The following is a 15,839-nucleotide window of genomic DNA, read 5'->3' as shown; positions in this document are numbered from 1 at the left end:
TAAGACCCAAAAACAGTCCATTGGACTTTGAGCTGGTTATTAGTAGAATTAGCTCTATGGAGGGTACTACTACTATCTAACTATTATCTAGGGAAGATCTGTAATGCACCAAGCACTTCAAATGGAAATATCTGAGTGATTCCTTTAGAATAATATAAAATATCAGGATACAGAAGAAGAAATGGAAGCTCAAAGAGATACCTGCTCATCAAGGAGATGAGCAACTCATCTGAATTCACTCATTGATAGAGCTGAGATTTAAACTGAAGTTACTCAACTCCAAAAGCATCCTTCCCTTAGATCAAGACAAAAATTCCGTAAAACACAAACCAATGTCCTTGTAGAAATGGATATAAGAAGTTGATTAAAAGTAATAATTTGTGTGCGTACTTCACTGTCCTAGTTTTTTCCTTTGTTATTTTCTTTTTTTTTTTTTTTTAATTTCTTTTCTTTGTTTTTGTTCTCTACAAACCATGTGTCTAGGGCTGATTTTCAACAGATCACTGTGAGGGAGCTGCCCTGCTACATAAGAAGGCCTGACCCGGAAGCAGATCATCCACTAATGGTTTAGCACCGGGTTCACCATGAACATGCATTGCGTGACGGGCACTGTCCTAGTTTTTGTTTTGGATCCCAAGTGTCTTTATAAGTGGATTTGTGTCTGGATCTGTTGACCATTATTGCACATATCTTTAGAAGGGGAAAATGTTATGTGTTAAGCTTCCTCTGCTTCTCCCCAGTAAAGCATTCCTGCATTTGACTCCTATTATACTCAGGGGAGCGTGGAGGGGGCTGTCCTGGCAGAATGCTCTGGAGCCTTGTGGACTGGCTGGTCTTGGTCTCAATGGCACAGCTGCGTGGTCCCTTTCACTGCTTCAGCTGGCGACTCGTCTTTCAGCCATCTCCCAGCAGTACAGTCATGGATTAAAGAAAACAAACGAGAAAAAAAAAAGTTGTCTGTGTGACATGGCCTTAGCCTTGCTGTGATTGCTCTGGCGATCACCAAAATTTTCCTCCAAAGCAGGACCTTGGGATTGAGTTTACAGTTGCTGTTTACCATTCTGTGTTTGAGGCTACCCAGGACATAGCCCACCTAAAGCTTCACAGAGGATATTTAAGAAATGGACCAGAAAAGAATTAGAATTGCCCTTCCAAAAGAGCAATGATAAAACAGCTTCAGAGTGTTCCTAATTGTGGTGAAAGCTGCTCTGTGAAAGTTTCCTTTCTTTACAAGTCTACATTTTTGCTCAGTGTACCAGAGAGATTGTTCTGTTTTTATTAAATTAAACTTCATTCAACAGTGCTGTGTACCAGAGAGATTATAATTTGCGAAGAAAAGACCACAGTCATTGTGTAGTTAAAGGGAAGAGCACAAAAGGCCCCTGTGGCTGTCAAGAATGTGAAAAAAAAAATGGCTAATAAAGTTGTGATTTCCCAGAATATTTTTTCTGCTGATCACGTAAGGATTCATCAACAATTTCATTATAGGGGAAAGGCTGATGCCACTCTTAAATTTATGAGCCAAGCTTTGTGCTAGGAAACATGAAATCAGCAAGCTAAGAGACTCAGCAGGAGGGAGTAGGGATTTCAAGAGGAAGATTTAGGGAAAAATCTCTCCAGTGAATCAGGACACATTTTAGTGAAAATCGAGACTTGGCTGTGATTCTTCGGCTTGGTGCTTCCTGATAAACTTTTGGAATTTAGCCAGTGTTATAATTAACACCTCACCCCACCCACACTCCTCCACAGCAATGTGTGTGTCTCTGAGGCATGACAGAGTAAAATCCTCATCCTTTTCAATGGTGTGGTCACTCCAAATAACGTGAAGTCCTTCCTGCAGGACTGGGCATTTTTGGAAGTGTGCATGATGCCTGTGCCATCATGGGCAACAACTGAGGTTCCAAATCCTCTATTTTACTCTCCAAGTGGAGGCTGTAGGCCAGGCACCCAGGGTGGCCCCAACTAATCAATTGTGGTGGGCCAGGTGACACTGTCACAGCCCGGGCCCACCACCTCTGCTGCCTTCTTAGTTCTTCCCGAAGGCCTCATTATAGATCCTCAGGAGTCCACCAGCATTTCCTGTCTCCAAATCTAACCCTGCATATTTAGAAGATTTCTACATGGAAATGCTATTTTATCATTAGATTAAATGTACATTTTTTCTAACGGACTCTCCAAAATAAATACAAATGTGCTCCTTTTGTAAGAAAATCCCATTATTCTGCACACTACGAAAGTATCCTTCACTTTTAAAAGCATTTCCCACATCTCCCCATCTCAGCACTGACCAGCACATTCCTACCTATGCTTCAGCTTTGTTTAGAAATGTTGGCCCCCTACTTTGTCCCCTCATTAGGTTAGTCCCCTCTGTCATGTGCCCTCACAACACCACCCTTTCTCACACGCATGGCCCTGTAGTAGTGATATTCTCTCTCTCTGGCAGGTGCATGGGGTAAGGAACAGTATGTTATGTGCCACTCCATCCTTAACAACCAGCACAATGTCTGGCAACTATTGGGCTCTCAATAAATATTTAAAGAATATTGTTAAATGAATAACTTTAATTTCCCTTCAATTAATGATTATCTTTAAGACTTTTAAATTATTCTCAACTTTACCAAAAATTGATATATCCACAAATTTTATGGGAACATAAAACTGTGCAGTGATAGTCATACTGTTATTTGCAAAGTACTATGCAGTTTGCAGAATCCTATTTTATCAATTATTTTATGTGATCTTCACAAGCACATTGTAAGGTAAGTAGGGTGGGCATTGCTATTCCTATTTAAGGCAGGAGAAACTAAACGTTAGACATTACCCAGCTTCCCACCACTGTAAATGGTGAACAAGTACTTACTTCTAAGGCCTATGCTACTCCATGTCACCACAGTGCCTAATAGTATGGTAGTAAGCCCGCCAACCAGGGTGGTTTTTTTACCTTTTTTTTTTTTTTTTTGAGATGGAGTCTCGCTCTATCACCCAGGCTGGAGTGGAGTGGCACAATTTCGGCTCACTGCAATTTCGTGCCTCAGCCTCCCAAGTGGCTGGGATTACAGGCACACATCACCATGCCCGGCTAATTTTTGTATTTTTAGTAGAAATGGGGTTTCACCATGTTGGCCAGGCTGGTCTCGAACTCCTGACCTTGTGATCTGCCTGCCTTGGCCTCCCAAAGTGCTGGGATTACAGGTGTGAGCCACCATGCCCGGCCTTAGGGTGTTTTCTCATGTATTCCAGAGCCTGATTCAGAGACCTAGCGACCGGAATTCCACTCTGCTAAACGTGCATTTCCCATCTGTCACATCCCAAACATATCTTACCAATGTCAGTGTCTTTTTTTCTGATTTTACACCAAAGCATGCACATGACAGCACATAAAGGGCCCTTGACACACTCTTTGTTGTGAGTTCACACCAGTTCTCCATCACAAAGTGAACTGAGGAACCATGTACCATTAGGAGATCCCATAGGAGGGTCAGCAAAAATAGACCTCTTTTTTTTTTTTAAGTCTTTCTTTTTCTATTTTCCATTTTAGTTTATTTCTATATTTTTCATTTCAATAGCTTTAGGGGTACAGGTGGTTTATGGTTACATGGATGCATTGTATAGTGGTGAAGTCTGGGCTTTTAATGCACCTGTCACCTGAATAGTGTACATTGTACCAATGTTTATTAGATCACTCTGTTTGCCTTTGCATACCCATAGCTGCCTAGCTCCCACTTATAAGTGAGAACATGTGGTATTTGTTTTTTTGTTGTTGTTGTTCCTGAGTTACTTCATTTAGGATAGTGGCCTCCAGTTCCATCACTGTTGCTGCAAAGGACCTTATTTCATTCTTTTTTAATGGCTGAGTAGTATTTCATGGTGTGTGTACACCACATTTTCTTTATCCACTCATCAATTGATGGGTACATAGGTTTTTTCCATACCTTTGCAATTGTGAATTGTGCTGTAATAAACATATGAGTGGAGGTGTCTTTTTAATATAATGACTTATTTTCCTTTGGGTAAATACCTAGCAATGGGATTCCTGGAAAGAATGGTAGATCTACTTTTGGTTCTTTGAAAAATCTCCATACTCTTTTCCATAGAGATTGTATTAATATACATTCATATCAACAGTATATAGCTGTTCCCTTTCCACCGCATCTGCACCAACATATGTTGGTTCTTGGCAAAAAAAGGACCTCTTTTATGACTGCATGACCATCAGAAGGCCTTGGCAGTTGAATTTCCATTGATTGATGTTGGCATTGCCTTTGCCAGCCTTGTCACATGTCCCTGCCATGTTACGATGCGCTGACTTAGGTGTTACTGAAATACAATGTCTCATTGTTCCATGTTGGTTTCATTTCAATGAACAAGCATATGAGGGCTAGGAGAGAAGTGACCGAACCTCTGCAGGCTCTGTTGTTTGATAGCTGAGTGCCCAGCACGGGGAGATGCTAAGGACTGTCATGGTCTTTGGGTACTTGAGTCATCACACTCACCTGAAGACATTGCCTTGTTTGTCAATTGCTGCTTTATGCAAGGCTAGCTTGGTTAGGATTGATTGACTCCCACCCATTTCTGTTTCTACTGTAAATTCCCCATATAGACTCCCTCACTTTCCATGATGGTCTTTGTAGCTTGTGGCTTTTATATCACCTAAATATTGTAGAATTCTGTAGCAGCACAGGATCTACAATAGAGTCCGTCTCATTCCTGCTGTTCCATATCATTTTACACAGCATTACCTGTAATACATTGTGTTTGCAAAGTAGCTTACATTGCCTTTTTAAATTGAGACATGGGTTCATCTATAATTTGCTAGTAATTTCAAGTATAGATTAAACTAGATAAAAGTTTTCAATAATCATTAGCATATTGATTACATTTAATGTCTTGCATTTATTTATAATGAGAACTCAGAGAATTAAATGAAACATGCTCTCTCTTAGGGTTCCATTCTTGCATTCATTAATAAAGAACAATTAGGCCAGGCATGGTGGCACATGCCTGTAATCCTTGCGCTCTGGGAGGCCCAGGCAGATGGATCACCTGAAGTCAGGAGTTTGAGACCAACCTGGCCAATGTGGCGAAACCCTGTCTCTACTGAAAATACAAAAATTAACCAAGCATGGTGGTAGGCGCCTGTAATCCCACTTACTTGGGAGGCTGAGGCAGAGAATCCTTGAACCTGAAAGTGGAGGTTTCAGTGAACCAAGACTGCGCCATTGCACTCCAGCCTGGATGACAAGAGTGAAACTCTGTCTCAGAAAAAGAAAAAAGAATAAATAAATAAAATTACTTGGCCCCTAGAATGACTGGATACAGAGCCCTGAGTTTGAAGAGGACCAACTGTCTGTGCTGCTATAACAGAATCCCTGACCCTGGGTAGAAATTTGTTGGCTCACAATTCTGAAGGTCGGGAAGTCCAGGATCAAGGGGCAGCATCTGACCAGGGATTTCTTGCTGCATCATCTTATGGGGAAAGATGGAAGGGTAAAGAGAGAGCAAGATGGAAAGAGAGCAAGAGGGGGCAAAGCTATTTCAGTCACAATGAACCCACTCCTTTGATAATGGCATTAATCCATTCATGACCTAAACACCTCTTAAAGAGGAGTGGGCTCAACACCACATAGAAGCCCTACCTTCCAATACCACCACAATGCTGATGAAATTTTAACTTAGGTTTTGGAGGGGATGAACATTCAAACCATAATACCAACTTATACTACTGGGACTACTTTTTAAAGACTTATTACTTTGCATAGACAGTAAAAAAATAAATCAGTTGTCACTTTAACTTTAATCTTCTTCCCTTCCTTCTCCCCCATTCTGGGGAAATAAAAATTAAGGTTTGTAGTCATGTAATGTGTATATTATTAGGGGTAAGAAATTTGCTCTCTCTGATAATGAACCTCCCATTTCTCTTGTTTTTACAGTAATAAAAGACTAGTGGCCTTAGTGCCCATGCCCAGTGACCCTCCATTCAATACCCGAAGAGCCTACACCAGTGAGGATGAAGCCTGGAAGTCATACTTGGAGAATCCCCTGACGGCAGCCACCAAGGCCATGATGAGCATTAATGGTGATGAGGACAGTGCTGCTGCCCTCGGCCTGCTCTATGACTACTACAAGGTAGGTCCCCAGCCTCCACTTTTCTCTTCTTCCTGCTCCAGGACATCCGTTTGCTGGTGGGAAGAAGGAATAGATTCTTCATCCCAGACCAGGGAACTAATAGCATTTCCAAACTCAATATAGAATTCAGCCTCTTCCTGTTCTCATTGCCCCCTGCTTCCCCATCTACAAAGCTCAACTTTATCACCCACCCAGAGGAAGTGCTCATTTTGGGATAATATTTTTTGTGTTCTTTGTTCACATGCATAAATATTATTTGCATATTATTCTTATATTACAAATACTTCCTTGTTGCCATGTTTACTTTAGGATTATTATTTTTGCTGAATGAAGTATATTACATTGTGTGGCTTTATTAGTCCATTTTCACACTGCTGATCAAGACATACCAGAGACTGAGAAGAAAAAGAGGTTTAATTGGACTTACAGTTCCACGTGGCTGGGGAGGCCTCAGAATCATGGCAGGAGGCAAAAGGCACTTCTTACGTGGCAGGAGAAACAGAAAATGAAGAAGATGCAAAAGTGGAAACCCCTGATAAAACCATCAGATCCTGTGAGACTTATTCGCGATCACAAGCACAGTATGGGGAAAACTGCTCCCATGATTCAAATTATCTGCCACAAGGTCCCTCCCACAACACATGGGAATTATGGGAGTACAATTCAAGATGAGATTTGGGTGAGGACACAGAGCCAAATCATATCAGTGGCTATACCATAATTTAGTTATTGCTCAGTAGTTGAACATTTAGGTTGCCTCTAGATTTTTCTATTTATAAGAAACATTCAGGTTTTCTAGATTTTTCAGTTTTAAAAGGAACATTCTGATAAATACTTTTGTGGAAGACGTTTGCAGCAATTTCAATACCTAATTTTGTTACAACCCTAACTTTCTCCATTTGTTTTGATGAGTAGTAAATTTTTATTTTGGAAAACTCTTAAGGCAAAATAAATATAAAGCACTTACATTTCAAAAATTTACTTGCCATATACTACCTATAAAATAGGAGTATTTCAGGAAATCAGACAAAAAACAATAGTTTTTCTCCAGCATAAAGAACTATGCCTGGTATGACCTGCTCCTTTTGAATTATTGAAGTGTAAAAAATTGACAAGTATTTACTGAATGAGATTTATTACCTGCCTTGATTGTAAACACCTTTGGCTGATGCTGGGCATTGGCACAAATGTGAGGATGGCTGTGTTTATTTTGCTGGTTGGGCACAATGAACTCTTATTTTAGAATAAGAACTGAATCCCACCTCCCCTTCTCCCTCCATCATGGAAAAACCAGAGGTTTCGGCAAAATCATGCAGGAGAGATAATTTCCCTTTTAGTAAACTTCGGTCTCTGCTTCCTGTTTCCTTTCTGCTTCCGACTTCCTGTTAACTTCCAGCAGCCTCCACTTTGCAAGCTATTGTCTCCTGTCTCTTCCCTAAAACAGTTCTCATGCTTTCAAAACATCTCCCACCACCACCTCTGGCAGGGCCACCACACCTACTCTTCTGCCAGAGTTTTCTAAAATTACACATTTCTTTTCCAACTTCTTTCCCGTTAAAACACTCAGGAGGGATTCCTCCTTGGGGAGATTATTGAAAACAAAGTGAGGCTTTATCTAAGATGGAGAACAAGGTATGAGTGGCAGGTGCAAGTGACTGACAGGTAGGTCCATCCAGAGTATTTTAAATAAAGATATTGCTAACTCAAATAAATGCATCCTTTACAGTTAGGAAGTGCTGGAGAAATATATGAAGGGCTTTCTCTTGGTCTAGGCTTTCTCCAGTCTAGGCTGACTTTCCCACTTATCAAGAGAGCCAGCATTGGCAGATTGTGACCACCCTCTTATGAAGGCATAAAACTCCCAGCAGGACTCGTGACATAGCAAGAAGGACCTTAACTTTGGGGGACTTGGGTTCAAGATGAAAGGATGCTTTAAGGCCTAAACTACATTGCATGTAAGTAAGGCTATTTTCTCTACAGTGAAGGGGAATTCCTGGAAAAAAAAAGGGTGAAAACCAAAATGATTTCATGGTAGGCTTTTTTTTCTTCTTCTTTTCTGGCTGTGGTGGTTTTATAGTTTTCATTCTTTCTGATTGAGGATCTCATTTGAGAAATGCAAGGATAAATTATAAATGTTTCAAACTGAAAATTTTCAAAACGTATTGAGGATAGTTGGGAAGCACAGAACTCATCAAATTAGGCTGCTTCGTGTACTGGGCCACTTCTTGAGGGCTTAACTGTTTTTGGTCTCATCCTTAGAAAGAAATTGAAAAGTGATTTTCTTCTATGATTAAAAAAATAGTCAAAACCTGATGGTTGTATTGATCTTCAAAATCTACAAATATATCTTTAAAGTGACCCTGATTTGATTATTCAGATCTTTACAACTTCTCTTTGTAACTTTTTTTTTTTTTTTTTGAGATGGAGTCTCGCTCTGTCACCAGGCTGGAGTGTAGTGGCAAGATCTTGGCTCACTGTAACCTCCACCTCCCGAGTTCAGGCGATTCTCCTGCCTCAGCCTTCCAAGTAGCTGGGATTACAGGCACGCTCCACCATGACCAGCTAATTCTTGTATTTTTAGTAGAGACGGTGTTTCACCATGTTGGCCAGGATGGTCTGGATCTCTTGACCTCGTGATCCGCCCTCCTCGACCTCTCGAAGTGCTGGGATTACAGGCAGGAGTCACTGTGCCGGGCCTGTTTGTAATTTTATAATGTTAAATTAATATGTAACTTAATAGTTTTCATAAGGCTTTGAAGAAATATACTAATTATATTTAGGAGAAATATATTGTTCTTATTCTGTTTTTTTTTGTTTTGTTTGTTTTTTTTTTGAGATGGAGTCTCCCTCTGTGGCCCAGGCTGGAGTGCAGTGGCGCGATCTCGGCTCACTGCAAGCTCCGCCTCCCGGGTTTACGCCATTCTCCTGCCTCAGCCTCCAGAGTAGCTGGGACTACAGGTGCCCGCCACCTCGCCCGGCTAATTTTTTGTATTTTTAGTAGAGACGGGATTTCACCGTGTTAGCCAGGATGGTCTCGATCTCCTGACCTCGTGATACACCCGCCTCGGCCTCCCAAAGTGCTGGGATTACAGGCTTGAGCCACCGCGCCCGGCCTGTTCTTATTTTTTAAAAAATAGATTTTATTCTGTTATTATGAAATGGATATAATTTCATATATCTGTATTTGATGACAATTCTTTTTTTGTGTTAGTGAGAAAGAGAAGCATACCCTGAAACAAACATAATTAGTAATTTTTTTTTGTTTGTTTTGATGAAGTCTTGCTCTGTTGCCCAGGCTAGAGTGCAGTGGCATGATCTCAGCTCACTGTAACCTCCATCTGCCGAGTTCAAACGATTTTCCTGCCTCAGCCTCCCAAATGGCTGGGACTAAGATGTACATCACCGCAACTGGCTTATTTTTTGTTTGTATTTTTAGTAGAGATGGGATTTTGCACATGTTGGCCAGGCTGCTCTTGAACTCCTGGCTTCGAGTGATCCACCCGCCTTGACCTCCCAAAGTGCTGGGATTAGGCATGAGTCACCACGTCCAATCTATAATTAGTAATTTATGAAGGCAATGTATTTTATTTCCCACAGATGCAAAGGATAATTAAGTATTAGTAAATATGGGTGATTAAGTACTAGTAAATGTGGTACCTAGATTACCTGTCCTCTTATATATTTGCTAGCATTTAAAGGAAAGTTGAAATACTGCTTTTCTGAGATACCAGGTAGGGAGTTTACATAAAACTCAAGTTGCAGCCAAGTCTGTAACTCCTTCTGTTGAATTAATATTTCCAAGACCATGTGGACTACTGGAGTTACATAGCTGCTTTTATTTCACACGAGCTTTGCTATATTTTTGCTTGAAACATTTTAGTGTTTCTGGAAAGAATTGGTCTTGTTTTCAAACACTGTTCAAATGATCATTTTGAAGCCCTTTTCAGTTCCCTGGGTGTTCACAGCTTATATATGTTGGTGTTAAAGTTATAACAAAGTTAAATGTCCCTTGAGGCTGGACCTTTTTCTGTAGTCAAGTGAAATGTTAATGAAACAAAGCAGTTCTGGTTGTTTGGTCTAAACTCGTGTAAACTCTGGGAAGTTAAATTATTGTAAAAATTGCTGCCATGTTATCATTTACGTTTTACAGACTTTCTATGCCTCTTCAGAGTATGAATTGATTCTATTTTTGTCAAAGAAACTGTTTTTCCTCACTCTTGAAGTTGGAGTACATCATCCCCGAGGGGACAGTCGTGGACTCTGTCCACAGGGAGGAGTTCATGAGCCACACGCAGGCACTCCAGAAATGGTGGTCCCTGTCCTGTGAATGTGGCGAAGGCATACCTTTCGTAATACTTCATAAATTTCAAGGTCTTTTCACCTGCATTTGATAACTGTCACCACAGCATCATTGCAGCGAAGTCCATCAGGTTTTACATTTTACAGTTCCGCAACTCAGTGGAATTTACCCAAGATCATAGGACAATCCTGTATGTTTCCTAATATCCATTGTTTTACAATGTCTACCATTTACAAAATGCCCTTTTTTGAATCCACTTAAAAATTTTAAAAGTATGCATTTGGAGCTTAATAAGTTGCCTAATCATCAAGTGGTGTTTATTTTTTAAAATCCAAATGTATAGAATCTGTCATAATTTAGAGACTAAAATTCTAGCTCAGTTCTCTATCCAGTTTAAACTATTTACCAATAATAGCTCCAGAGTTGTGCAACCTTTCCATGAATTTCAGGCATGACAGAAAAACGTGACAGATTCAATTAGCCAGATATTTTAAAAATGTTTTGACTTACTTTATGTAACTTTATTTTCCTCTTGAGAGAGCTGATTTATCATCATCTGGTTCTAGCTGTAGTGAAAAATAGGCTTCCCTGGTCAGTTGGTTTCTATCTGTTCTACTGACCAGTATTGCTGGAAACCAGTTTGTTGGTTGATTTGTTTGTCCATCTATCCATCCATCCATCCATCCATCCGTCCATCCATCCATCCACCCACTCACCTACACACCCACCCAAAAAATATTCACTAAGTAGCTATGACCTCCTAGCAATGGGGATAAATATTGGATATCTAAAGGCAGGTGAGACTCATTTCACTACCTCAGAGAGATCACTGACAATCACAGTCCAGGACAAACACAGTGCTATAAACCTACAACCATGATTTATGGAGGTCAGTGCTCTAAAAGGGTTATGTTCTAAGAGCAGTAGGTTGACAACCTCCTAGATAATTCACCGGCTTTCCAGAGGAAACAATGCCTACTCTGCCAGAGTAGAGGACGATCTGTCACATGTACAGACCAGGACAGAAAAGAGAGAGACAGAGAGACAGAGAGTTGGTGAGGAGAGTTCATAACTAAGTGCAAGATGCCTAAGATGATTTCTGGATTAATCAAGGCAGAGAGTACAGAATAAAGGCTCTGAGAAGAATAATAAAGAGTTGAGTTTGATGTGCCTGCAAGATGTCCAGGAAGGGACATCTAGGACTCAAGGGAAGAGACCAAGTTCAGAGTTCTCAGTTTATCTAAAGATGGTTTGCAAAGCCAAAGTTTCAAAAAAGAGCATGGTTCAAAGAAGAGCAAACCCGCACGTTAATAACCACCTTTATAGTATTGTGCCTAGCACCTTAGACCGAGCACAGGTGTCTGCGCAGAGCTCACATCAGGGACTCTTGGCAACAATAACATTCACTTCCATGAATCTTTGGGGGTTGCTAACACGTTTCAGTGTTTGGAATCCCTATTCTTCTATTTCTTTGGTCCTGCCTTTTCCAGGCCATTTTCATTGATCAACTGATTCTTTCAATAAGTATTTAGTGAGGGCCTACTACATTCCAGGCACTGAGGACATAACCATGACAAGGTGGACATAGAGATTGCCATATCATGGACACATAAAATTAGATAGGACTCAAAGTATGGACATAAGTTAGCCTGGAGAAGGCATGGGTTGTGGTGTGGGTGTAGGAGGGGTGGGACATGTTCTAGGCAGAGAGGATTTTGTGTGATGGCTCTTTTGTGAGAAGGAGCATTGCATGGTCATAAATATAGTTGGCCCAAGTGTGAGAAGCAAAAACAGGGGCTGCCTGCACTGAGATGGGAGACGTTTTTGAGACTACCTACCTGAGAGTAATGGGAAGCACTCAAGTGTTTTAAGTATAATAGCAACACGTCAAGGTCAGACTACATTTTAAGCAGACCACTCTGAGTCTTCCTAATGGATCCAGAAATAATTCACAGGAATGAAATGAAGGAGAGGAGAGACCAGTTAGGAGTGATTGCGCAGCCCAAGCAAGGACTTTGGCGACTGAGCCTGGAGGCTGGTGTCCAGGGGTGGGGGATGGGTTTCAGAGGCACAGGGGACTTTGTGCCACCTGGTTGGAAGGGGAGAGGGCAAGGGAAGCTTGACAGTCAAGAAAAATGTGATGGTGCCATAGCACATGACAAAAGAAGTAAACCATCTGTCCCTGCTTCAGAGGCCCTTCCTCATCTGGCCTTTGCTCATCTCTGAGGCCACATCTCCCCCAACTCATTCCTCATGCCGGCCATGCCTTCCTTGTTCTGTCCTGTCCTCTAACCTTTTTATAAGCAGCTCCAGTGGCTAGAAAGCCTTCTCCATCCACCTTACAAATTCCTACCTATGGCTCAGCCCCTCTGGGGAGCTCCACCCTCTAGGCTTCCAGAGAATCCTGTCAGTAGCACAGTTTTATCTCATATCACGGGGCATTAAATTTTTAAAACACTATAGGAATAACTACATTTTAGGAGAGAAACTAAGTGCTCTCTAGTGGGGTGGGTGAGTCATAAACTCAGGGTACAGCAGCAGGCAGAGCTGGGGAGGCAGGTCTTCTTTTTTTAATATATGTATAGTTTTCCAGTTTATTACGTTTTTAATCTCAATGCCAGTAGAATTTCTTTCCCCTTCCCCCCTTTTATTATTTATTTTTATTTTTTAAATTATTATACTTTAAGCTCTGGGATACATATGCAGGCCTTTTTTAAAAAAAAATTTATCATTTCAACTTTTGTTTTACATTTGGGGGTATGTGTGCAGGCTTGTCACATGGATATATTGTGTGATACTGAGGTTTGGGATACGACTGTGCCCAGCACCCAGGCAATGAGCATAGGACCCAAAAGGTAGTTTTTCAGCCCTTGGCCTGCATCCCCGCCTTAGTAGTCCCGTGTCTGTTGTTCCCATCTTTATGTCAATGTGGACCCAATGTTTAGCTTCTATTTATAAGTCAGAACATGTGGTATTTGGTTTTCTGTTCCTGCATTTATTCGCTTAGGATTATGGCCTCCAGCTCCACCCATCTGGCTGCAAAGGACATGATTTCATTCTATTTTTATGCCTGTGGGGTCTCCTTAAACACTTACTTCTTCCTTAATGCCTTTAAAAAATTGTCATAAAAGATATATAACATAAAATTTACCATTTTAACCATTAGTAAGTGTCCAGTTCTGTGGCATTAAGTACATTCACATAGTTGTGCAAACATCTCCACCATCTATCTCCAGAGCTTTTTCCTTTTCCCAAACAGAAAACTCTGTACTCCTTAAACAATAATTCCTTTCTTATCCTCCTATCTGCTGGTCCTCTCTGTTTTACCTTCTGTCTATGAATTTGACTCTTCTGGGGTACCTCATCTAAGTGGAATCATACAATATTTGTCCTTTTGTATCTGGCTTAGTTTTTTAGCGTAGTGTCTTCAGGGTCCCTCCATATTACAACATGCACCTTAATTTCATTCTCTGTTAAGGCAGCATAGTATTCCGTTGTATGGCTGTGCCCCATTTTGTTTTTCCATTCATCTGCTGTTAAACATTTGGGTGGTTTCCTCCTGCGGGCTACTGTGAATAGTGCTGCAATGAACACAGGTGTATTGAGTATTGAAATTGTATGTTTATCTGTCATCTTCAATAGATGATGAGAACTATCATTTATCTTTTTTCTATCCAGTGTTTAGCAATGCCTGATATAGTATAGACTCTGAAAGTTAACATGAACAATTTATAATTGATTTATTTTGTTTTTTATTAACAAATATAAAGTACCACACACTCCAAGTGCTTTGAAAATTACATTAACTCATTTAATTTTACTAAAAACCTGTGAGATGAGGGACTATTGTTATGCCCATTTTACAGATGAGGAAAGTGGGACAGAGTTTACTGAGTGGTAGAGCTGAGATTTGAACCCAGGCAAGCAGGCTCTAGGTCTGGACTCCTGGCCACTCTGCTCTGTCCCCACCCTAAGCCAGGTGTCTGGGCTTGTGTCGTATTCAGGTAAGTGGAAATCACAGGAATTGCTAGAGGACTCCAGCAGAGGGATGATTTTCGTGAATGTTCTTTCATCTCAAGAAAGCAAAAGTTGCTTTTTGGGTGCAAAGGAGTTTGGCTAGAAGGAAGATCTGGAGACATAGAAAAAGAAATAAAGAAAAATACACAAAGAAATTCAATAAACCAACCCAATTCAAGCCTACTTATTCATGTGTTTGAAAACTGTGGCAGAGTAAAGGATCTAGGATGCAGCAGGCGATTAGTTGATGGTCAGAGACACGGCTGGTGGGATGGCCCTTCTTTCAATGAGCACTTTTTCAATATCTTTCAGGTAATGTGTCGGCATTGGGAGTGTTTTATTTTATTTTATTTTATTATTTATTTATTTATTTTTTTGAGACGGAGTCTCGCTCTGTCACCCAGGCTGGAGTGCAGTGGTGCGATCTCAGCTCACTGCAAGCTCCGCCTCCCAGGTTCACACCATTCTCCTGCCTCAGCCTCTCGAGCAGCTGGGACTACAGGTGCCTGCCACCACACCTGGCTAATTTTTTATATTTTTAGTAGAGACGGGGTTTCACCATGTTAGCCAGGATGGTCTTGATCTCCTGACCTCGTGATCCGCCCCCCTCGGCCTCCCAAAGGGCATCAGGAGTTTTAAGACAATAATGAAAGTGTATTTAGAAACAAAATTGTGGAAGCAAGTCCACAAGCTGTGTAGGAAGGTGGACAAAGGGGGGCCCAGGTATATTGGATGCTTCCCCCCGCTGCTAGCTCAGTACGGCCCCCTGTGCCTAAGCACCCCCATCATGTCAGCACTTATCAGAGAGGAGGGTAGATCCCTGTTCTTTATGCTGACACTTGTTGTGTAACTCCATTATGTTTTCTGTCTGATCAAAGGCACCCAAGTCTAGATTCACCTCTGCTCACATTGCCTCTCTCCCCTCTTCCACTCCCAAGGTAGGGAGTGCATGAGAGGTGCTCGGGTCCAGGGAGAGTCACCTAGGCCAGCAGTGAGCAGCTGAATCATGTCTGCTGTGGCCATATGTTTATCACCAACCGTTTGTCTCTGGCTCCATAATCATTGTCACTCAGGCTACTCGCCTTTAACATCTCCTGGTGATAGCAACTTTTCCACCATTTCCCGGAGAACATCCCGTTTTGGTTTCTTTGCTTATGCTGGTGTCCAGCTCTGAACATGGTCATGGTTGCATCTATGTATATCTTACTGATGGTTGGTGATGTTTCCAGGTTCCTCGAGACAAGAGGCTGCTGTCTGTAAGCAAAGCAAGTGACAGCCAAGAAGACCAGGAGAAAAGGTAAAGGAATTTGCCTGGCCCCCAAAATAACTCTATGTTTTCTGAAAACAATGTTATTAAACTGTATGTTTTGTTCTTGAGAGGAGATGGGGTCAAGAA

At 41.3% G+C, this 15,839-nt stretch overlaps 2 protein-coding genes across 5 annotated transcripts in view; one reads left to right on the top strand and one right to left on the bottom strand.

Moving 5' to 3' along the window:
- The window catches only part of ZNF706 (zinc finger protein 706), a 664,654-nt gene that overhangs the window by 354,110 nt on the left and 294,705 nt on the right, over positions 1–15,839 (bottom strand). The window lies entirely within an intron of this gene.
- The window catches only part of GRHL2 (grainyhead like transcription factor 2), a 184,447-nt gene that overhangs the window by 46,317 nt on the left and 122,291 nt on the right, over positions 1–15,839 (top strand). For both annotated transcript variants that reach the window (XM_050800695.1, XM_050800696.1), the window contains exons 2-3: positions 5,931–6,126; positions 15,673–15,740. In XM_050800695.1, the coding sequence (XP_050656652.1) occupies positions 5,931–6,126; positions 15,673–15,740 (264 nt within the window). The remainder of the gene's footprint in view (positions 1–5,930; positions 6,127–15,672; positions 15,741–15,839) is intronic.

The sequence above is a fragment of the Macaca thibetana genome, chromosome 8, assembly GCF_024542745.1.
Source record: "Macaca thibetana thibetana isolate TM-01 chromosome 8, ASM2454274v1, whole genome shotgun sequence".
Lineage (NCBI taxonomy): Eukaryota > Metazoa > Chordata > Mammalia > Primates > Cercopithecidae > Macaca > Macaca thibetana.
This window is presented reverse-complemented; position numbering and strand designations above follow the sequence as displayed.